The sequence below is a fragment of the Pocillopora damicornis genome, chromosome 2, assembly GCF_964200805.1.
Source record: "Pocillopora damicornis chromosome 2, jaPocDami1.2, whole genome shotgun sequence".
NCBI lineage: Eukaryota > Metazoa > Cnidaria > Anthozoa > Scleractinia > Pocilloporidae > Pocillopora > Pocillopora damicornis.
In genome coordinates, this window is record NC_142671.1 from 36,346,282 (window position 1) to 36,369,288 (window position 23,007).

A 23,007-nucleotide genomic window follows, 5' to 3' on the forward strand; every position below is an offset into this window, starting at 1 on the left:
GCTTATTAAGACGTGGATCTTTTTTTGGGTAACTATCCAATGGTTCTTTGGGTTCTGTGGGTTCATTATTACAACAACCTAACCGAATTGTTTAATCTTTTTGCCGGTGAAAAGCACCCATGGTACATTTGAGAAACAATGAATGAGAGAATGAAAGAATGAACGAGTGAATGAATAAACTTATGAAACCAGCCGTAATCGTGTTCCACGGTGGAACACATGCGTTGTTGAAAATCATCATGTGAGGACCAAGGCCTGCACGCGCTCGAAACTAAACCACGTAAGGGATTAGGGGAACTGAGCCACGAAGTATACACCCTACCACTTCCCCTTCCCCTCTTTCAACGGCCGCTTCAGTCGAAACCAATTCCTCCTCGGCCCTTCCAACAGGAGACTGCGTTTTCAAGCCGTCGGAGGGAGGCACGAGAGGAGAGTGGCAGGTGTGAGACATTTGTACCGTTGCACTTATGTCCTCTTATTGCAGATATGTCCTCTGACGTAATGTGATACAGTGGCCAATCATATCCTGCGATCTATCGAGCGACACGCGGCTTGGGACTGGTTAAGAGACTCCGTTGTAGTTGTGTCTTCAAGCAAAAGTACTCATTCAAGGGGGTCGTTATAAGTGGAAAATTTGACCAGTATTTTCCGGTAACTGATCTGAGGAAAACATGCTGTTCGCATGATCACTGCGAACCGGGTCATTGACCTCTCATATTGCTTTCCTTGAAGTTCAATCGTTCGTTAACGCAGAGTGATCGCATCGTTGTTGTAACCTAAACTTGGAAGAACAATTTGCTGCGCGTGAATAACAAAGCGACTTTCGACTAAAGGATGCGTTATAGTTCACGTTTTATTTGCAGCCTTGCTTTATTTACAGTCTTCATTGCTCGACTTGCGACTTCAATGACAACATTTTAGCCACAAGCTAAGACAAAAGCACAATGTGGCGTCATATCACAATTGCTTTATTTTCTTTAATAGTTGAAGATCATAGATTATGGTTCGTCGACATAAAATTATATATTTTTGACACTTCACCTAATCTGCCGGAGGTGAGATCGACTGAGAAGTCCAAGTTGCGATTATTTGTCTGCGTCACGAAGTCTTCCTTCAATCACAGAAGTTTGGCCTTCAGTTGTTTATTTTGAGTACTGTTGGTTTTTGCCGTATCGCACTAAGCCCTCCGTTAAAAAAATTGAAGTTGTAGATTGTGATTTTATTGCGGTTCCGCTGATTTTAGCTGTTTTTTTTTTAAGTACTGTTGTCGGAAATGAGACTAAAGAATCTGCTATGTTCCGAAACTTCACGTTTTATTTTATAAAATCAACTTAATCTCCCGCTCTCTCTCACCGTTCTCTGTCCCACGCTCTGGTCTCTCTCAATTTTAATATATAATATGATCCTATTGTTCAATCATCTGTCACTTATCGCAAAAAATCAACCGGAAATCAATTAACGCTGAATAATCTCTCACACACTCCCCTGTTTTTCTCAACGGAGAAAAACACTAGAATGACGCACTCGATGAAATTTGAAATTCAATGAACGAAACAGAAAGTTAGTCCAGTATATCAGTTCAGTGTTCCTAAATATCTCTAATCGGCATCAATGTTCGCGTCTTGAATGCGATAACGAGCGGCTACCGCTGCATCCCTCCTGGGCCTGAATGTCGGGGCTAAAGGGTTGAGCTGCAGAGGAGCCTGTACATTCTCCCGATCGCAGGACAGCTCCAGTGGGTAAAGGTGTTGTACCGCCCGTTCAAGTGTTCCTTTCCCCGCTCGAAGTTTGGCAGCTCGAACGATTCCGTCTCGTCCCGGAATCAGATCTTCCACGATTCCAATTTTCCATTTATTGCGATTTCGTTCCTCGTCCTTGATGATGACTACCTCTCCTTTGGCCAAGGGCGTGGTTTGACCCTTGTGTTTCATCCGGTGTCGTTCTCTCAACCCTCGTAAATATTCGGTAGTCCACCTGGTCCACAAAGCCTGCTTGCACCTTCGCAAATATTTAGCTCTTCTACGCAGATCAAATTCTCTTAGATGGTGTGGTTCTAGTTCTGGTAGCTGGTTTGATCGAAGAAATAGCAGTGAGTTAGGGGTAAGCACGGGTAACTGTATGTCGTCTTCGACGTAACATAAAGGGCGATTATTCAAAGCAATCTCCACATCCAGTACCACTTCACACAGCTCTGTCCAGGTCAACATTCCGCATCCGATAGTCTTGTTTAAAGCTGTTTTTACCAGTGCGATGAGGCGCTCGAACTGTCCTCCCCACCAAGCGGCGCGGCTGAGGTTGAATTGCCACTTGATGTTCTCATGTGCTAAGTAATCTTGTGTCTTCTCGTCACGCATAACTTGTTTGAGCCACTTCTCGGCGCCAACAAAGGTTTTGCCATTGTCGGAATATATCTTCTTCGGACGCCCACGGCGCGCGATGAGCCGTTTTAGACTTCTTAGGAATTCACTGGTTGCCAGGTTTGGTAGTACTTCCAGGAATAATCCTCGGGTAAGACTGCACGCGTACAATGCAAGATAGGCCTTTCCTTCTGTTTTGGCTTGTAAGTCACTTGGTAAGGGCCTATCCCATGCGATCTTCGTGTCGCAGGCGTCTCTGTAGAGCATTTTTCCGGAGAGGGTCACGGGTGAAGCCAGACCGAGTGGATCGTAGATTTTTGCGACTTTTCCAAGAATACCTCTTTTTGTCGGCTCAGCGGTTGAAATCGGGAAGCTGACTTGAATTTCGTCCTTTCCTTTGTCCCAGGGGACTCCTAGCAGTTTTGATTCGCCCTTTCTGGTTCCCAGTTGTTGTTTGGCGTAACTCTGACTTTCTTCATCTACAGTCGCAGTTTCAACTTCTAGTTCCCGATCGTTGGAATGCCACTTGTGCAGCTTGAAAGTCGCCTCACCAAAGATGGTCGTGGCTGTCATCTTGATTTCTAACGCTCGTTCTGTTGTCTCCCCACCACTGATTAAATCATCCACGTACATACTGCGCTCTATCTCCTCTACTAATTCCGGGTTCACCATTTTGTATCGCTGTAGATGTTCTTTGATAACTGCGGCCAAGAGGAATGGAGACGGTGCCAAACCAAAGAGTACTCGAGTGAATCGCAAGGTTTCTACTTGTTTGCTTGCCAGATCCTTTATCCAATGAAAGCGTAAGGCATCTCGGTCTTCTCTTCGGACGCGAATTTGCAAAAATGCTTGTTTTAAGTCGCCAGCTATTGCCACGGGATAGAACCTATTTCGTACCAGCACGTTCCAAAGCTGGTTCTGTAGTGGAGGGCCGATTTCGAGACACTCGTTGAGTGAGGGGACACTTGCATTAGCTCTTGCAGAAGCATCATAAACAATGCGTATCTTTGTAGATTCTGCATTCTCGCGCACGACCGCTTTATGAGGAATGTAGAACTCTTTTCCGTCCTTGACCACCTCGTCAGCGTGTTCTACGATCCCTTGGCTCAGTTGAGTCTGGATAATGTCGTTGTACCTCTCCAGCTCGCCTTGTATCTCTAACTTCCGCACGAGATTTTTGAGACGTTTTAAACTTCCAGTGTGATTGTTCGGTAGGGGGGGGGGGGGGTGATTTCCTTTCCAGGGCAAGTTCGTCTCGTACCAGCCTTCTGAACTCCTAGTTAGTTGCTCTTTGAATTCTTCGTAAACGGTTTCCTGGTCTCCACTTGGATTGTCCTTTAACCCCAAGACGTCTAACTTGCACAATTCTTCGTAATCAATTGCGGAGGTCTGCGTTAACAACATGTTGCTGAGATCCAACTCTGTTCCAGGTGACAAGATCGTCCAGCCGAACTTCGTGTATTCTGCTACTGGTTCTCCCGAGCGCCCAACTCTTGGTCTTGCCCCTGTTTTGATCTTAGCGTACTCGTTTGTTCCAAGGATCAGATGAACAGGCAACATCTCTTTCTCGTCGTTATCATTTGTGGTTACGCCCTTCAAGTGAGAAAACTGAGCTACGATTTCTGCGCATTTTGGGTTTTCCAATGTCAACAACTCATTGCGGTCGACTTTGTTTACTTCGGCTTCTAAGGTGAATTTACCATCGACGCTTCGAATTTGTAGGCCATAGATGTCTATCGCTTTGTTTGAAGTACCAAACATCATTTCAATGCGCTTGAATTGTTGACGGATAGGGCGCAAATGTAAACAGTTCAGAAGCGTTGATGAAGCGTAGGAACTTCCGGCTCCTGTATCCAACAATGCTCGGCATTTAACACCGTTCACGTCAACTGTTACCATAGGATACACCACTCCTTTCCTTTCTGCGCTCGTTGTGGTCATCAGCTGGTCTCGCGATGTATGTTTGTCACAGATCGACGTATGATGTCTTCGACTGCAGATCTGGCAGCCAGAACGGCATTTGCACTCAGAAGCACGGTGTCGACTTCCGGTGCAGTTAAAACAAAGCTGTTTCAGTCCTAATTGCTTCCTGCGGTCTCCAACTGTCACAAACTTGTCGCAATTCACAGCTCTGTGGTCAGTTGCGTCACAGTAGACGCACCCTCTTTGTGTTGGCGTAGTTTCGTTTGCGTGAAATGTTTTTTCGCGATCGCGGAATTTAGCACCTTGCTTTCCCGCATTATCCGCGCCGCTCCCAATGGGGTTGATTTCCTTCCAACTTTTCAAAGCTTTTATCAACTGTGAGAAGTCCCAGTCCTGCCAGTCCATTTGTCCTCTCACTAGGTCTGCTTTTACACCCTTTAGTTTGTCGAGCACACTTCTTACATTTCCAGTGACGTCTTTCAATTTGCCCAGTGTCTCCAAAGATTGCACATTGTACACGAGCTTCTTGTAAAATTCGTGGATAGGTGCAGGTTGTGTTCCTGTAATGACAGGTAAATTCGCGATGTTCTGGACGTACGCATTCACGATCTCACTCGTTTTCCCATATTCGCCGATGAGGATATTCTTTGCCCTTTCGTAGCCCTCTGTTGTGAAAGGCAGTCCGTCTATCTCCGCTCGAACCTTTGGATCTACCAGCTCTTTTAGGTATGCAAACTTGGTCACAGACGCAAGGTTTGCTTTATCAATTTCAGCTTGAAATTTGTTCCAGAACGGCAGCCATGCTTCATACGTCCCATTAAACTTTGTGATCTGTAGTTTCGGTAGCTTTGTTGTCCTTTGTTCAATCTGATTGGCCTTCTCAACAGGTTGCTGTTTTGCCTTGGTCTCTTCCAGTTGGCGTTCGAATTCTAGCTTCATCTCCATTTGCTCTCTTTCGAATTTAAGCTCCTCTTCACGAGCACGGGCTTTCCTTTCTTCTTCGTCCTTGTGCTTTCAATGTTCGATCTCTCCATTCGTCTCCACGAGCCATTTTTCTCGTCGCGAAACTTCTTCGTCAGCTTCGGCGATCGGTTCTTCAATGCTACTGCTCCAACTTCCAACGTCTTCTGCACTTTTCCCGGCCTTGAACATGGTCTGCTCGACCTTTAGTTTAAGCGCGTCTACTTCTTTTACTAATGCTTGTAGGTTGTCGCGATGTCGCGCGACCGCTCCAAGGTTTCCCTTTTCCACAATGCCACGTGTTTTTCCATTAGTGTACAGCAACATCTGCAATTTAGCCTCTGCTTCTTTGGTTAGTTCCTCCATGCTTCGCGCGTCCCGTCGGAGGTGCCACTGTTTCGGAAATGAGACTAAAGAATCTGCTATGTTCCGAAACTTCACGTTTTATTTTATAAAATCAACTTAATCTCCCGCTCTCTCTCACCGTTCTCTGTCCCACGCTCTGGTCTCTCTCAATTTTAATATATAATATGATCCTATTGTTCAATCATCAGTCACTTATCGCAAAAAATCAACCGGAAATCAATTAACGCTGAATAATCTCTCACACTGTTTCTAAATTATTGTAGGATTTATTGCACTTCTGGGTGGATTTGTCCTATTTTACCCTGTTTATGACAAATTCACACAATGATTAAATCGAAAATGGGGCTAAAGGTGGCTATGACAAGTCAATAGGATAGAATCCACCTAAAGGATGAATTTCACAGAATTTATCCCGTTTTTCTAGAATTCATTGGAAAAAAAATGGAAAATCGGGTTTTGCTTTGCATCCCTCCCCAAGTTGGGAAGTGACACGCAGACGACACGATCACAACGCACTTTGATTGGAAGAAGTAAAACTGCATTCTATTGGTTATAATGTGTGAGGACATAACCACAACGGAAGACACGACTGCAACGCTACACATACTTCGTCCACCATTTTAAAAATTTCTCTTCTAGCTAGGTAGCCTCTCCTCCTGTTTTCCGAGTTGGAATACAATACATTTTCCCGGGTTTTTTAAAAAAATGTCGGATGACAGAAAGAACTGTCAGCATGAATATGCAAAAGTAGTTGAGTTCAGTAAACCGGAGCTTATACCCCGTTCATACCAAAGCTTAAACATGTTTAAAATTTGTTTGATAAACAGATTTAATAATGATATGCAACTAAATTTTTGGAGACGAAACCAATTTTCGCCCTGGAAATACCCTATCCATTGCAAAAAGAATGGCGTAGAATTATCACTGAGGACCCTCTAAGAAAACCTCACAAGTTTTCCCTGGCCTACAGCTTGCGTTAGATTACGATGCTCCGTTGGAAGGAGCAATTAGGGACCATGCATTGCGGTAATTATAAATTCATTCTCCGCATGCTAGGTTTAAATGGAGCAACAGCTAACTATGCACGTGCATGGTGTTAAATCCAAAAGGATGATAGATGGAAAACAGATCAGCATGTTAGTTATTTCAATTCAAAGCCACTTTCAAGGTCTTTACAAGAATTGAAAGAAATGTCCAAAAAATCAAAGGATGATTATGGCTGTTGTAAGGAACCCCTTCTGGACATTGAATTGGATCATATAATTGTTGATGAACTTCACCTCCTTTTAAGAATAACTGATAAGTGTTAACTGCCAATTTAATAAAAGAAGTTAATGATTGGGATATTGAGGAGAGTATTGGAAACCTGATCAACAAACAGGCACACCTAAATAGGTAATAAGTTCATTCACAGTAGAAGGTCTTGTGGAATGTCTTTTGATGTCTGGGAAAGAAAAATGCAAATGGCAAAGAAAGTTCTGTTCACGAATGGATAAGTCTCATAAGAAATGATAAGAAAACAATGCTGTATCACCTTCCAGAGAAAATGAATGATTTCTTGAGGCCTAAAACTGCTGAAAAGATCATAAAAATACAGGTGTACTTTGCAGCCCTGTAAAAAATCTCAGTAATTGGCAACCGAATACCAGCCCCACAGAGTTTTGGTTGAAAGCAAAACAATAGGTGAGTGATTTCATTTCTCTCAAAGGATTAAGGGAAGGTTAAGAGTGAAAGAGAGTTACCCAATATCTTCATGTTATGGTTTCCCATATATCCCATGGTTTTTCCAAATGTACCAAGTAGTAACAACATTTACAGGGCAAGGAGTTGAAAGGAACATTGATGGGTCCACTGTTTTCTGGAAATTCAACAAGTGGGACTCTATTAGAGATGTTCTTCATCAAGAGTCATGCTAATGGCACTTAAGAAAAAGGGAATGGGAGCCCAAATCCTATCAGAAACAAACTAGAGTACTGGGAAGAGGACATATTCCGAAAAAGAAAAAACTGTACCGTCTGAAATTGCTACACCTCTATCTAATCTGCAAAGTGGTTAAAGTACTGTTGCATCTCAAACTCACTCTGCTGTGCCTTTGAGCTCAGTTGACTTTACAAAAATGACAGTTCCTCAGCTTAAAGAAGAATTAAAGGAAAGAGGAAGCAAAGAAATTGCTAAGAAAACAAAGCATTAGCTTGTAAGCTTACTGAAGAGCATTACTGACAAAGAAAACCAGTCAGCCTCTGTTTAAAAATACATGACATTGTCATTAGATGCAGATTGTAAAGTGGCATAGCATATAGCATTTGGCCTGCTGCAGGTGTAATAGCTGTACCTGTTGTAATAATGGCCTGTTAATATCCTGATAGGTGCAGATAAACTCAACAGGTTTCTTTAATCTACACCAGCGCCATGTTACAGTACCATGATTCTCTTCGCACCGATAAATCCATATAACAGTAACGAAATGTCTATAGACTACACCCGTCCCACTTTATAAGATAGTCAATCTGAGAAATCAAAATTATTCATTTTACTGCAAAACTCAAACGTTCTTTAAATCTTAAAATAAATAAAATAAAATAAAATCAAGGGAACTTCATGTGTTCTTCATAATGATGAATGAGCTGGGATTCATTGCTCAATTCCTCCTGACAAATCCAACAAATAAATGTTTCATCATGCTGTCCAGAGTGCAATTTTTCATGTCTTTGTAGTGTTCCCTTCTGAGTAAACCACTTGTCACAAGCTTTGCACTGGTATGGCCTCTCTCCAGTGTGGGATCTTTCATGTCTATGTAGATTTCTTTTATCACTAAACCACTTGTCACAGCTTTTACACTGGTATGGCTTCTCTCCAGTGTGGGATCTTTCATGTAATGTTAGATGACCCTTTTGTGCAAACCCTTTGTCACAAGTTTTGCACTGGTATGGCTTCTCTCCAGTGTGGGATCTTTCGTGTACTGTTAGATGAATTTTTTGTGCAAACCCTTTGTCACAAGCTTTGCACTGGTATGGCTTCTCTCCAGTGTGGGATCTTTCATGTTTATGTAGATTTCTTTTATGACTAAACCACTTGTCACAGCTTTTACACTGGTATGGCTTCTCTCCAGTGTGGGATCTTTCATGTACTGTTAGATCACCCTTTTGTGCAAACCCTTTGTCACAAGTTTTGCACTGGTATGGCTTCTCTCCAGTGTGGGATCTTTCGTGTACTGTTAGATTACTTTTTTGTGCAAACCACTTGTCACAAGTTTTGCACTGGTATGGCTTCTCTCCAGTGTGGGATCTTTCATGTCTATGTCGATTTCTTTTATCACTAAACCACTTGTCACAGCTTTTACACTGGTATGGCTTCTCTCCAGTGTGGGATCTTTCATGTAATGTTAGATGACCCTTTTGTGCAAACCCTTTGTCACAAGTTTTGCACTGGTATGGCTTCTCTCCAGTGTGGGATCTTTCGTGTACTGTTAGATGAATTTTTTGTGCAAACCCTTTGTCACAAGCTTTGCACTGGTATGGCTTCTCTCCAGTGTGGGATCTTTCATGTTTATGTAGATTTCTTTTATGACTAAACCACTTGTCACAGCTTTTACACTGGTATGGCTTCTCTCCAGTGTGGGATCTTTCATGTACTGTTAGATCACCCTTTTGTGCAAACCCTTTGTCACAAGTTTTGCACTGGTATGGCTTCTCTCCAGTGTGGGATCTTTCGTGTACTGTTAGATGACTCTTTTGTGCAAAGCACTTGTCACAAGTTTTGCACTGGTATGGCTTCTCTCCAGTGTGGGATCTCATATGTGCTTTTAGAGTTTCTTTTCGTGTAAACCACTTATCACATGTCTTACACTGGTATGGTTTCTCTCCATTGTGGGATCTTTCATGTCTATGTAGATTTCTTTTATGACTAAACCACTTGTCACAGCTTTTACACTGGTATGGCTTCTCTCCAGTGTGGGATCTTTCATGTACTGTTAGATGACTCTTTCGTGCAAACCCTTTGTCACAAGTTTTGCACTGGTATGGCTTCTCTCCAGTGTGGGATCTTTCGTGTACTGTTAGATGACTTTTTTGTGCAAACCACTTGTCACAAGTTTTGCACTGGTATGGCTTCTCTCCAGTGTGGAATCTTTCATGTACTGTTAGATCACCCTTTTGTGCAAACCCTTTGTCACAAGTTTTGCACTGGTATGGCTTCTCTCCAGTGTGGGATCTTTCGTGTACTGTTAGATGACTTTTTTGTGCAAACCACTTGTCACAAGTTTTGCACTGGTATGGCTTCTCTCCAGTGTGGGATCTTTCATGTCTATGTAGATTTCTTTTATCACTAAACCACTTGTCACAGCTGTTACACTGGTATGGCTTCTCTCCAGTGTGGGATCTTTCATGTAATGTTAGATGACCCTTTTGTGCAAACCCTTTGTCACAAGTTTTGCACTGGTATGGCTTCTCTCCAGTGTGGGATCTTTCATGTCTATGTCGATTTCTTTTATCATTAAACCATTTGTCACAGCTTTTACACTGGTATGGCTTCTCTCCAGTGTGGGATCTCTCATGAACCTCTAGATCTCTTTGTCTATGAAAGCACTTGTCACAGGTTTTGCACTGGTATGGCTTTCCTCTAGTGTGAGATCTCTCATGTCTTTGTAGATTTCCTTTTTTTACAAAATACTGGTTACAAGTTTTGCACTGATATGGCTTATTCCCAGAAGTGGACATTTTTTTTTTGCCATGCAAAGTGTTCTAAAATGGAAGCATACAAAAAAAAAAGAGATTTACTCAACCAGATGCACATATTTGACAGGGTTTCAGAAGCAATGTCTTAAGTTTGAATAAACAAAGAAATTGGATGGTGAGTTTGGTAAAATATGTTTCAAACAGTAATACTCTTCCAGGAAAGGAAGTTCTACTATAACAATTGTCACTAACAAAGGGATTCACAGACAGTGCAATTTCTAGCAAAAGCCCTGAAAGAAAAACCTTCACATGAGTAAGGACCTACAAAGAGAAGTGCATTTCCAACAAGTCCCTTTACATAGCCTCACACAACCAGTTCACACAATCTACATGTTGTCCTTGTGATGCTAAACTTTCATCTATAGTTGTCACTGTGTGAAAAATTTATTCAATGAACTTGTCTAAACGGAAAAGTCACTCCACCTGTCACTATCAAGTGGAGCAACCCAAAGTACAAAAACTGGACAAAAGAAATTTCCAGTGGACACTACAAAAGAGATTCCCAATAGACTTTAATAGAGAATCCAGTTAAAAGGTAAGACAATGATAAAAATCACAAAAAAAGGAGTTTAACACCTCATGCGGCTACTGATATAGCACAATTTGTATAAAGTATCAAAAAGAATTCAAGATTGTCTAATGATACTAGAAGGTAGTGTTGCACAAGATTTGTCTCTGGTGCAGAAAGCCAACTGCACCCCACATATTTACAAGTACCCTGTTCCACAAGTGAAAGATGATTCAAGAATATACTGATTACAATAATATTAACAATATTAAACATAATAATGTTAACAACAGTAATAGTTACGATAATTTATATCTGCGAGCTCAAAAAGCTCACTGTTCCTCTATCAGTCTATCCTCTAGGCCCAAATAATGATTAAACTATGCTCCTTTTGTTTTTATTCTGTTGATTAAAATTAATATTCCCTTTTCCACATGCTAAACTCAAGGTATCTTAGTTAAGACATCGCTTCCCTTCTCAAATTTGGTGGCTCTTTTGGGTATAAATTGCTGATTGAAATGGTAAAATGCTCCCTCTTCAAATAAATAAAATTAGGCTTCAGAGCTTGTATGACTAAGAGATCACCTTTCCAGATATTTATGCCATGAACAGTCTTGTCATCAAATACGTGCCTGAGACAACAGTGTAAAATTATTTTCAGAGATTTTATCATCATGTGTAGTGTCACGGCAAGGACTAAAAAAAAACCTTTACTTTCCAATCTACTAGGCATAATTTCCTAATCCAAGCATTAAAATTCTTTCTCTTGATAGAAAGTAAATTCCTCTATGTGCCCCAATCACACCTTTTAAGATATTTCTGCAAGGAAAAGCTTAGATTTTTTACGCACCATACTGAGATGATTTTAAGATGTTTATCGTCTTCTTTAGTGCTCTGAAATAAACAATCAGTAGCACCAGGAAACTACTTACTCACTGACTCATTTCAATGACATGTGTGGCTTCGCCTCCTATATGAGGTATTAGCCATAAAAATAAAAAAAAATTAACTTCTTTCATCAACACTCCTACATCCAATCCTCTCAATGAGTATAAACGTTTCCTAACTGTATAATTTTACCTGTTTTTAATCTTCAAGTTATTGGTCTTTCACTCGAAGTAAAGCCATAACTTTCAGGGTTGAAAATAATTCTTCAGCTTTTAGCGTGAATTTGTAGGCTTTTGTCAAGGCTCATTGTTTTCTTAACTGTCAATAATAAATGAGCAGTCAGAACATGTCTTCAACACTCAACATGATTTATTAACAGTACTGAAAGGAATAATTACCTTAAATTGCTTAAAATAATTTCAGCATCAGAATCTTTATTTTGATCAACATGTTTTGTGGCAGCAATTCCTTTTCTAAGAAAACGTTGCAAACGGCTCAATTTTTCGGTGTTTCTTCAAGCGTGAAATATACAATTTCGTCGAGACAAACTGTCGCGCTTCTCCATGGGAAATCCGTACTGTACAGTACCGACTTTAATTTGAACGTGTAAGAAGGCTTTGCAAACGATATTGAACAGGATTTTGCAGAAAATAAATCTTGATTAAAGGTAGTATGTAAGTGCAGAAACGTAAATACGATAATGTGACGGTGTTTACACAAACTTGCATGTTTCACGCTCCAACAAATACGTGGAAAGCTGAATACTGTAAACAAAAATACTCCCTGTAGCACGCTTCGAATTTCGAAACTTTATACTCGTTTACGTTTCCGAAAAGCTTTAAGCGCATTTCTTGGCTGCTTAATTGCCTAACATGAAAAGTTCATCATAGCATGACAGCGACTTTTACTTCAGTTGGACGATCAGTAAGCGTAATATTTTGCTATGAAATTCTAGTTCTTCGGTGAAAAATCGCTGATAAGTGCGCTAAAAGTTGCGGCTGCCGCCGGCAGCCGGCTGTTATTTTGAACCTTGCTTTCATCAAAGTACATTCATCTATTTTATTCCAAATTTTCTGTTACCCAAATAACTTATTAAGTGTAAAATTTCTTTAGTAAGGAAACTCTCTCGTATGCTTTTGGCTGACAAAGGGAAAGCCATCTCAAAAGGAGAAGGATTTGCTAACTATTCATCCATTCAAACTTTCCATGGTGCATTCACGAAAAATTCTTCAGTTGGTAGAATTTGGGAAGCACAGGTTTGAATGAAGTCAAAACCTATATTTTTGCCTTCCTTTTCTACAATTGCTTAAATTGCAGTTTACCGGAGAGCATCACTGCTGAAACATTGGTTTCATTGAGATATCCATTTGGTTCAAGATATGCTTAATGGCAATGTAAACATTTTAACAGTTGAGACATTCCAATGTAAATTTAAAATGAAAACAAACTACTGAAGTTCTTTTAATTGATAGCGGTAACTCCATCGAATTTGAAAAGGAAACCCAGATGAATATAAAATATATAGGTATATACCCAACCACTACTACCATCGTGGGAAATAAGCTAAATTTAACATTGTACTCATACCTTACAAGTTTTTCTGTTTCCCAAAGCGATTCACCCTTGTCTCCTCACTAAACTAATGTTATCTGCCGTTAACTGCCGCCTCACTTACAGGTTCCCCAAGGTTGTTTATTTGAACAGGGAAGAGAGGACACTGGGAACAAGATTGAGCATTAGGACTAGTAGCTTCCTCACGCATCAAACCTACCTACGCTGCCTGTATATCATTTTATTTTAAGAACAGTCTTAGTTTTCAAAATTCCCCCGATATACTCTGTTCTCACCACGTCCGCGAGAGTATCACAATCAGAAGTTTGACTGTCTTCACTCGATGAACGTTTCTCGTAATCGCGTGTGACAGAGCGTCGTTACACAATAATTTCATTTGCTACGATTAGCCAGCACACCGCAACCTCTGGTTAGGTTCTCAAATGAAGAAAAAATACGGGCAAAGGAAGTCTCCAAGGGTTTATATGGGATGTGAGAGTTCCAGTTGATATGTTCCTGGGTGGACATTAATACTCTAGTATGGTTGTATATGTTATTGAATAGACTATAATATCGGTATCACATGTAAAAATTTTAATCCAATGAAAAGGTAAAGCAAGTGAAAGTTTTCCTTCCTTCTGCTGATCCGAGTTTTTTACGACCCTAGAGTTATCCCGATTGATTTTCAGTCAGCGGTTGAGCAGTAGGCCTAGATTGGTCTTTATGGGAAATTTAAGGGTGCGTTCCTTTACGAGGTTCCAGATTAGGATTTGTGATCCAAGATCACACAGATCACGTTGCATCAAAGTCATCACCAGATCAGTAACCATGACAGCAGGCGCGAAATTGTAGAGCGCGTAGGCGGAATTATGCGCTAAATTTAAAAACGGAAACAAGATGGCCGTCGTGGATAGAACAGCTGTTGTTTCGTTAATAAAGGAACTTTCGGATGATTCAATACTACAAGAAGTGAGAAGTTGTCAAGATGAAGAATTACTATTGTTTTTTTTTTTTTTTTTTTTTTTAAGGGAGAGGCAGAGCCATGTCCACATTGAGAAGTGCTTCGAACGTATTAAACTAATCTACATTGTTTCAGATTTTTTAAGTCATTTTCGGATGTCAAGAACTACAGTCAGCTGTATGGAACGCCTGTTAGCTACTTGCCTAGGTCTGCCTCATGGGCAAAGGAGTGGTGGGAGATCTGCTACTGACTTACAGAAGCAAGTATTGATTACGATACGGATACTTGGGAACCCTGAATGCCTGCGATCAGTGGCCGCTCGATTTAACATTACAAAATTGATTTTATTTCGTGTTTATCGCAGAATTTGTGGAGCGATTGCCAACAATCTTTCCGGTCAATATATGAAGAACCTAATTTGAGATTGAGCGCCGCTGGGCAAAATGATTAATTTCGGATCCTTCGCTCAAAGGAACACGTTGGATCAATGATCCAATGATTCGTCTTTAGGTCACGAAGATCAGTGATCCGATGAATTCTTGTCCAGAGTGGATTTGATAGACCACTGATCTGAAAATGGATTTGCTCGAAAGGAACGCCACAGATCAGAAATCCAGATCCGGATTCTCCCAAAGGAACGCACCCTCAAAAAACTGAAAACATCTTATTGTAAAACAAGAATCTATGCTATGAATATCAAAGTTACTTTTCCATTGATACCTGGTCATAATTTCCGAAAAAATTTTTTTATCACATAAACTGCGGTGTTATACAGGGATTTCCGGCCCTGAGAAAAGCCGTAACAACACTCGTGAAAAAATTTCGTATTTTTTCACGTGTGTTGATATAGCCAATCAGCTGCTGACACGTCACTCGCCTTTAGCGCCACTCGGACAATTATTTGATAAATGATCGGCAAAGCCTTCCCGGTTCTCAATATAAGGTAGTTTGTCGGAACGTTCTCGGATTGTGGCGGCTAAAACACTGAAAAATCCGTATTGGTTCAAACTTTTCTAGAAGGGGAAAAACCAATATACAAAAAGAAAGAAAGTTATGTATTCAATAGCTTTGGTGTTGGCATTTCTCGCGGCTGAGAATGAAAATCGTCAACTGGAAGATTTGCCACTGGCCGATTTTGGCCGTTTACCTTAAAGACTTCTTCTGTCGGTAAGGACAAAGTCAATAAATGAGATTTTTTCAGTTGAAAATTACGACCAGTGTTGTTTTTGTAATCGTGATTCAACGCATTTTTCCATCCTTAGAGTTAGTGCTAACGCACTCTACGATTGTTATTCGGGGATTTTCGTTTCATTTATTTTCATTCTAAATGAAGTCGGCTTTTCTTGTCAGTAAAGGGCTATTGTGTTTATATGATAAGCAAAATAATACGTGGTTGTTTGTAGACATGGAATTTCTCTTCAAGTGTTCAACTCGACAGACTTGTGCGCTGCGCTCACTCGTGAGCTATCGAGCTAAACACTCGAAGAGAAATTCCATATCTATGCGCGCCCATGTAGTACTCTCTATTTATCTTGATGCTGAAGTCCCTCCCTGTCCAGAAAAGGGGGGGTAGGGGTGAAGAGGGAGTGTCTCCCTCGCGCGTGGACCGTTTAGATTTGCCCAGTCCATCTCATGTACTTAGAAATGGATGAAGCCTGGAAACGACAACTTCAGCACCTCCTCCGGGAAGACTTGTTTCGTTGAAAGTTTGACTTTTTAGGCTGTAACTCGCAGACTTAATAGAGTTACTGTTTATGGCTGCATTACAGAGGGTTATGGATCACTTTTACTCTACCTAGCGTTTGAAAGCTTTAAAAAGGTTGTAATGTCTTCCAGTACTCGACGAAGGTTAGAAGAAGCCTTGAACGCTGGGAAAGATATCGCGAAGAGCATCTCCAGGTAAAGTAAGGAATGAGTACTCAACTTACGACGCTTTGAATCGTTTGAAGCTTGGTATGTACAGATCTCAAGCAAAATTGCGGCATAACTTTTATCTTAAATAGATTGACGAATGGTTTTACTACGTAAATATCAGTTAACAGGAAAATCTGCATGCATGCAGTTGAGACGCTGGTTGACCTTTGAGGGGAAATTGGCAGCATCAAACTGGAAATTAGCACCATTAAATTTGAAAATAAGAGGGACTAAGAAGTTGCATGTTATCATAAAAACAGGAATCTTTCCTAAATTTCAGCTTTGTTTTTATAGAAAAGTTTCATATCGCAGTGTCCATTCAAAATGACATTTAAATTCAAAAAATGAGTGGCAAGAGTGTAAATCTTTGAAATGAGGTCATGACCCATTGAACCCAGAGAGATGTTGCACCATTTACCGAATGGCTCCCTAATATGATTGCCAGCAGCATAAGATTTATTTTTAATGATCAATTTGGAACTTTATGGTTCTCATAGTATGGAATGTGCAATAACCAAGGTTTAATTTAAAAGTAAAACTTTCTGTGTAATGCTTTAACTCCTAAGATCTGATTGTTAATTCTCCCCTCTAGCTGCTACACATTTCCATGTAAATTAGTATGAGAACTTGGTGCTAGATCAAGATAGCAGCTTCTACCTGATAAGTTTGAATATTCTCATTACCTGTTTGCAGAATAATGTATGAATATTGTAGGGAGAATTTTTATGTGAATTACTTCTGGGAGTTAAAGGGTTAACTGAATGAAAATCCAAAAGTTAAGTAGTCACCAACTTGTATCTTCAATGTGTTAAATCTTAAGTCAATAAACACCTGTTTAAACAGTTTCTATGAGGAAAACAAATTTACATAAAACAAAACAGCTTTAAAACATGTTTAACCCTTTAACTCCCATGAGTGACCAAGACAGAATTTCTCCTTACACTATCAATAGAATGTCAACCAGGTAAGTTATGAGAATAAAGAAAATTTTCAATTTAGGGATAATTAATTGATCCAATACTAAATTCTCTGAACTAACATTATAAGAATTGTATGGTCAACAGTGAGGAGGATGACGAATTTGAACTGGGAGTTAAAGGGTCAGGCCCTTTGGTGCAAATGGTTTATTATTGGTTTCAGTTTACAAGGTCTGATTTTTTTTGCTGGGTTGATATTTTGTATTGCAGTGATTCTGTGACCAATGGAGATAACTCATTGGTTCAAGTAGATTTTGATGATGTTATGGGAGTTTACAGTGTCAAGTTTTCTCCCAAGCAGCAGTATTTAGTTGTTGGTTGTGGCAATGGTGCAATTCAGGTAAACAAATAATAGATTACCCTGTGTCAGAAATGTGCATTTTTTTTCTTTGAAATGGGTATAAAAGATTTGTAATTATCCACAATCTTCAGTTGAGAGAATTTGCTTTCTGATCTAGGGAGCAAGGTATGAATAGGTGGACAAATTAAGATGGGAGAAAGGGGAAGACATGACTGAAAGACTATCAAATTAATCTGAAACAATTAAGTCAATTTTTGCAAATATTTTTGTAAAGACACAGGTGTATTAAGAAAGTTCAGCTTTAAATTTCTCCTCTCCTTATCAGTATAATTTCTTGATGTGAGGTCATGAGAATCAAGGAAGTAATCACCAAAGCAAAACTGTTGTTATCTTAAACAAATTTTCACATTTTTTTATGGTATTATAAGAAAAACATGGAGATCAAGACGTAGAATTTGCATTTTGACCATCAGGCTGATTTATGTTTAAAGAAATCTCTATTGACAACAACAACAGACTAAAAATATTTTATTGCCTGCAAAAGGGATATTAGGGACAGTGAAATGGTCTGAAAATTACATATGATTAGGAGGCAATTTTTAAAAGCATGCTTTGATCATTACTGAAATCATGAGGTTTGCGAGCTAGCCCCTAATTGGTGATTGCTGCCCTAACTACCCTTAATGCTCTACTTCTGACAGAAACACAGAAATCAGGGAGTTTGCTTGGTATGATCCATTGCTCTGTAGATGGTAAATCTTAATATTTTCTTTTCCTGCATATGTATCATGTTTATTGTAACAGGTGTATGAGTGTAACACAGGAAGAAAGAAACTGCTAAAACATGGCTCTTTGCATGGTTTACCTACCACATCTGTCAAATTCTTTCCATTTAAAGATGATGAGTTGATCACAGCAGGTAATAATGTCATTTTTCCTCAAACAATATTTGGTACACTATCAGTAATTTTGTTTTAATTTTAAGTATCAAAAAATTTCTGGCAGCTGTTTTCTAATTTTTGGTCACAGATTGGCCACTTTGAAAAAGCTTTTAGCTTGGAGCACTCTGGTATACTATCTTTAATTTTCTTCATGTTTAAAAGTCAAAAAATTTCTGGCAGCTGTTTTCTGATTTTTGGCCACAGAATGACAACTTTGAAAGAGCCTTGAGCTTGTAGCACTCAGTTACCATACATATCCATGTAAATTGATTAAGAGGTTTTGGTGGTCAATCAGGATAACAAACTCCAGCTGATGAAGTATTAAGCGAATGGCAGATTCATGGAATGTACTGTCCACTATATATTTGCATTTAGTTGGAGACATTATCTTTTCAAAGAAACCTACCAAGGTGAGGTGGATATTCCACCATATTTTCTGAGCTGTAGATTTTACTCAGCTGATGATTGTTATAACTAGATGGTTGCAAATGTAACCTCAAATATAAAATTGCTCAACAGATAAAATAGCTGAAGCCCTGAAATGATTCAAATTGTACTGACAATAATCATGTAATAGTCATTATAGCAGTTTATAATAGATTGCAATACTTCAACTTTTACATAAGGTGCTGATGGAATAATGACGTGTTGGGACTTGGAAACATGGAAATCCTTTAAGAAAATTGAGGAGCCTCACAATGAAATAAGTGCTCTGGATTTCTCACATGATGGCAGGATCTTTGCAACTGCTGGCAAGGTAGGTCATGAAACCTGCAACATTATTATCACCCATGGAATGTCAAGGTTTGTTTTACATTGGGTGTTGGAAGAAAATGGAAAGAAACAAAAGAATCAGAGTGACACCATGGTGAATGTGTGGATGTGCTGTGCAGAGTATAATTAGAAAAAAAGATTGATGGTGGTAAAGGTCATTGTTCCAAGAAACAGAATTAAGCTGTCGTCTGCAAAAAGATCCTCCCCAATAGATTTACCATGCTTAACATTCAGGCGGCCATTTATTAAGATGCATGCTCTCCCATGACTCTAAAGGCCATGCCAATACCTTAACTGGGACTTCACAGCAATATTCATAATGGTTGCACTGATTACAGTCTTCTCTTTCACTGCAACAAACATTTTTTCATTTTTGATAGCATTTAGTATTTCAATGAGATTTGACTTTAACCCTTTACCTCCCAGAAGTGATTAACATGCAACTTCTCCCTATAATATCCATACATTATTGAGCAAACAGGTAATGAGAAAACTCAAACTAAGACAAGTAGAAGTTGTTATCTTGATCTATCACCAAATTCTTGTAACCAATTTACCAGGGAATGAGTAGAAGTAAGAGGAGAGAATTAACAATCAGATCTTGGGAGTTAAAGGGTTAAGGTGATCTTCAGGGTAAAGGTGTGAATTCATTGCAACTAAATAAGGAGCACAGAATCGTTTCTAAGCAGCGTTAAGTGTGATTTCTCCTCAGCATTTTGTTAATCATTGATAACCTGTTGATATGATTTGCGTCAGTCTATCTGTGGTTGAAATAACTGTTGTCTTTTTTTTTTTTTCATAACATCCTTTTCCCCTTTCCAAATGAAGGACAAAGACATACGAGTTTATGACTCAAGCGCACTAAAACTGAAGTGTACATTTGGAGGAACAGGTCATCTTGATGTAACAGAGTGAGGTTTTTATGTTTGATCATTTTACTTACTGGTACTTATCAGTAAGAACTAAAATAATGATACAATACATTAAGCAGGCTACATACCAGTATGGCTGACAGAGGGTACCTTGATTTTTATGGCATAGGGAAACTAACAGTATTTAAGCTACCCCACATAGTGCTAGATGGGACTACAACTACTACAGCTTTGGATGAATCTGCCAATTTAATGAATAAGTGTAAACATTGGTGGATGTGCACATAAACAAGGCAGGGAGTGGGAGGGAGAGGGAGGGGGAGAAGAAGGGGGAGGGGGAGGGGGAGGGGAGAGGGGAGAGGGGAGAGGGGAGAGGGAGAGGGAGGGGGCTGCAAGGATGAAGTGTTCAGTGACTCTGAGAGTCAAGGACCAGGGGGACTGGTGTTGGACTTCAGATTGAGAGGTATGGGTGGTAAAGCGTGGAAGGGGCTTGTGTTGTGTTCTTGAGCAAAACCCTTTTCTCCCGAAGTATTAATGGCTGCCATAAAACTATCACGGCAACTTGATGTAACAGCCTTGACAGCACATCCCCTCATGAAATTCCCTTTAAATGTTCTCCCCTTCCCCCCCTCTTGGGTTGTATGTTTAGATTACGCACTAAACTGTCATTTTCTTCATGACTTTGTACTTGTTATTGAATTTCCAGAGAGGAAGACATTTTTGCCCCGGGAGTAGGCCATGGAAGAAAAGTTTTCGCTGTGAAATTTCACCCTTTTAATGACAACGTCTTTCTGACTGGAGGCTGGGACAGATGTTTGAAGGTCAGTCACGAACTGAATCCTTCCAGTTTTCATGAGAGGCCCATGTCCCTGAGTTTCCTAAAAGTCACAACAAAGTCCGGTCAGAACAAAGGAAATTTATTTTTTGTCTTCTTGTAGGTGTGGGATGTACGAGTTGATCAAGTGGTTCGCTCCATCCACGGGCCGTACATCTGTGGTGATGGAATTGACATGTGGGAAGACTCTATTTTGACGGCTTCTTGGTTGGCCCGTAATGCACTACAGGTAATTTGAAAAGTAGTTTGCGCGACATTGGATAAAGAGAGATCTTGGGAACGTGGTTGGCAGCCTACCAAATAGGTGCAAGGCGCAATGCAACAAACGCGTGCTAAATTAAAATGTCGAGCGCTTGTTACGGAGGCAATTCAAATTGTTTTGAAGATTAAAGAAACGCCATGTCAATTATTATGAGAGAAATTGATCTTTATCTGATGAAAAATTATACCAGCCCTCGTAACCTTATCGAAGATTGAGAAGAGATTGAAAATTACGGGACGTGACGTATTTAGAACTACTATTACCATCTCGGGGTTTTGAAAATACTCTTAATCCTCGGCAGTCCATGCTAACTGCTATTTATTTCTGTATTTGTTAGTCAAGAGAATTTTGATTTTTAGTAAAATAAATTGATCGGCTTGTTTTAACAAATGTGTGTTGTTGGGCTGAAAGAAAATTGTCATAAAAGCCTATCCGAAAAAAGGTATGTCTCTGGGAACCAATTGGAACACAAACTACGAACAAGCGCAGGGCTCGAAGTGCGGGAAATGTGAGTTAATAAGTCACCAATCGTTTAAGTTTATCATCTGATTGGTTGAGAGGGTGGTGGTGTGAGTTTTCTGGACCAAGCGTTGTTAAACAGAACCAAAGCATACTCAGATTATTTTCGAGGCTCATTACGAATTTGAAAGGTAATATTTTGCTGAATTCTTATCCACTGTTTGCTCGACTAGGTATTAATATAGTGGATAGAAGTTACAATTTAATCTTATCTATATCGTAGGTGTGGGACTATGGCAGCGGCGAGCTGATAGAATCAATTCCATTTCCGTGTCAGCTTGAGCACGGGGAGTTCCTGTACGTGGCTCGGTTTTGTTCTAGTTATGATCTTATCGCTGCAGGAGGAAGTGGAACCAATGATCTGAAAATCATCAACAGAAGTGAAAACAAGGTGCTTAACACAGTTTCCTCAACCTCTGACCCTTAGGATACTAACATCTCCGTACAATATTACCCCTGAATTAAACATTGAGGTCGCATCCTTAATAATCAGTATGCCTATTCTCCATGCTGTTCTCTGTACATTCTAAAGATGCTAACATGGAGATTTTTTTTAACAATCTGCTCTTTTAGTTGGTGATCATTCCCTTTATTCTCATGGCCCTTGTGAGAGATTATTCAGCGTTAATTGATTTCCGGTTGACTTTTTGCGATAAGTGACAGATGATTGAACAATAGGATCATATTATATATTTAAAATGAGAGAGACCAGAGCGTGAGACAGAGAACGGTGAGAGAGAGGGAGATTAAGTTGATTTTATAAAATAAAACGTGAAGTTTCAGAACATAGCAGATTCTTTAGTCTCATTTCCGACACCCTTATGTTTGCTTCAGGGGTGATATTGTAAGGAGAAATTACATGCGAATCACTCTTAGGGGTTGGGCCATCACTTGCAAATCATTTATCAAGTCATTTTGTGATTTATTTATTGTTTTTTCTTAAACAGGTAATTGCTAGTGTGGAAGGGGAGGGTAAACCCATTCAAGCCTTAGACGTGTCACATGACGGAACTCAGCTGGTGATTGGCAGCACTGGAAATAGTGTTCATATCAAGACGCTTATATGACCATGTGGTCATGTAGGTGTCAAACGAGAAGACGGAGTTGTTTTTCATATGATTTACTTAAGCTTCTTTGGTTTGCTGTATGAATTTTTATAAACTGTATTCAAAACGTGAGAAGTTAAAATTTTATTACTTAGTCCTTAATAAGGCAAACTGAAGTTATATGAATGGTTGCGAAACATGCATGTTAAGGTTTACGTACGTTGAAAAGTTTAAAAACGCCACACCCACTTGTAAAGCTAAAGTATTTTCAGATTAAAACATACTTACGCATTTCTGAATAACAGCTGCATACTATGAG

General features: G+C 39.8%; 3 protein-coding genes across 3 annotated transcripts; 1 reads left to right on the plus strand and 2 right to left on the minus strand.

Moving 5' to 3' along the window:
- Positions 1 to 1,296: 1,296 nt before the first annotated feature.
- On the minus strand, positions 1,297 to 5,328 carry LOC149051098 (uncharacterized). The gene has a single exon (XM_089196289.1). The coding sequence runs from the start codon at positions 5,223 to 5,225 to the stop codon at positions 1,599 to 1,601; it is 3,627 nt and encodes a 1,208-aa protein (XP_089052415.1). The 5' UTR covers positions 5,226 to 5,328; the 3' UTR covers positions 1,297 to 1,598.
- Positions 5,329 to 8,114: 2,786 nt separating this feature from the next.
- LOC149051099 (uncharacterized) lies at positions 8,115 to 11,221 on the minus strand. The gene has a single exon (XM_089196290.1). The coding sequence runs from the start codon at positions 10,319 to 10,321 to the stop codon at positions 8,192 to 8,194; it is 2,130 nt and encodes a 709-aa protein (XP_089052416.1). The 5' UTR covers positions 10,322 to 11,221; the 3' UTR covers positions 8,115 to 8,191.
- A 4,683-nt stretch (positions 11,222 to 15,904) lies between these two features.
- LOC113667506 (ribosome biogenesis protein WDR12 homolog) lies at positions 15,905 to 22,987 on the plus strand. The gene is made up of 9 exons (XM_089196294.1): positions 15,905 to 16,146; positions 17,349 to 17,478; positions 18,244 to 18,358; positions 19,007 to 19,137; positions 19,983 to 20,065; positions 20,733 to 20,847; positions 20,965 to 21,090; positions 21,866 to 22,033; positions 22,590 to 22,987. The coding sequence occupies exons 1-9, from the start codon at positions 16,073 to 16,075 to the stop codon at positions 22,707 to 22,709; spliced, it is 1,062 nt and encodes a 353-aa protein (XP_089052420.1). The 5' UTR covers positions 15,905 to 16,072; the 3' UTR covers positions 22,710 to 22,987.
- The last annotated feature ends 20 nt before the right edge of the window (positions 22,988 to 23,007 follow it).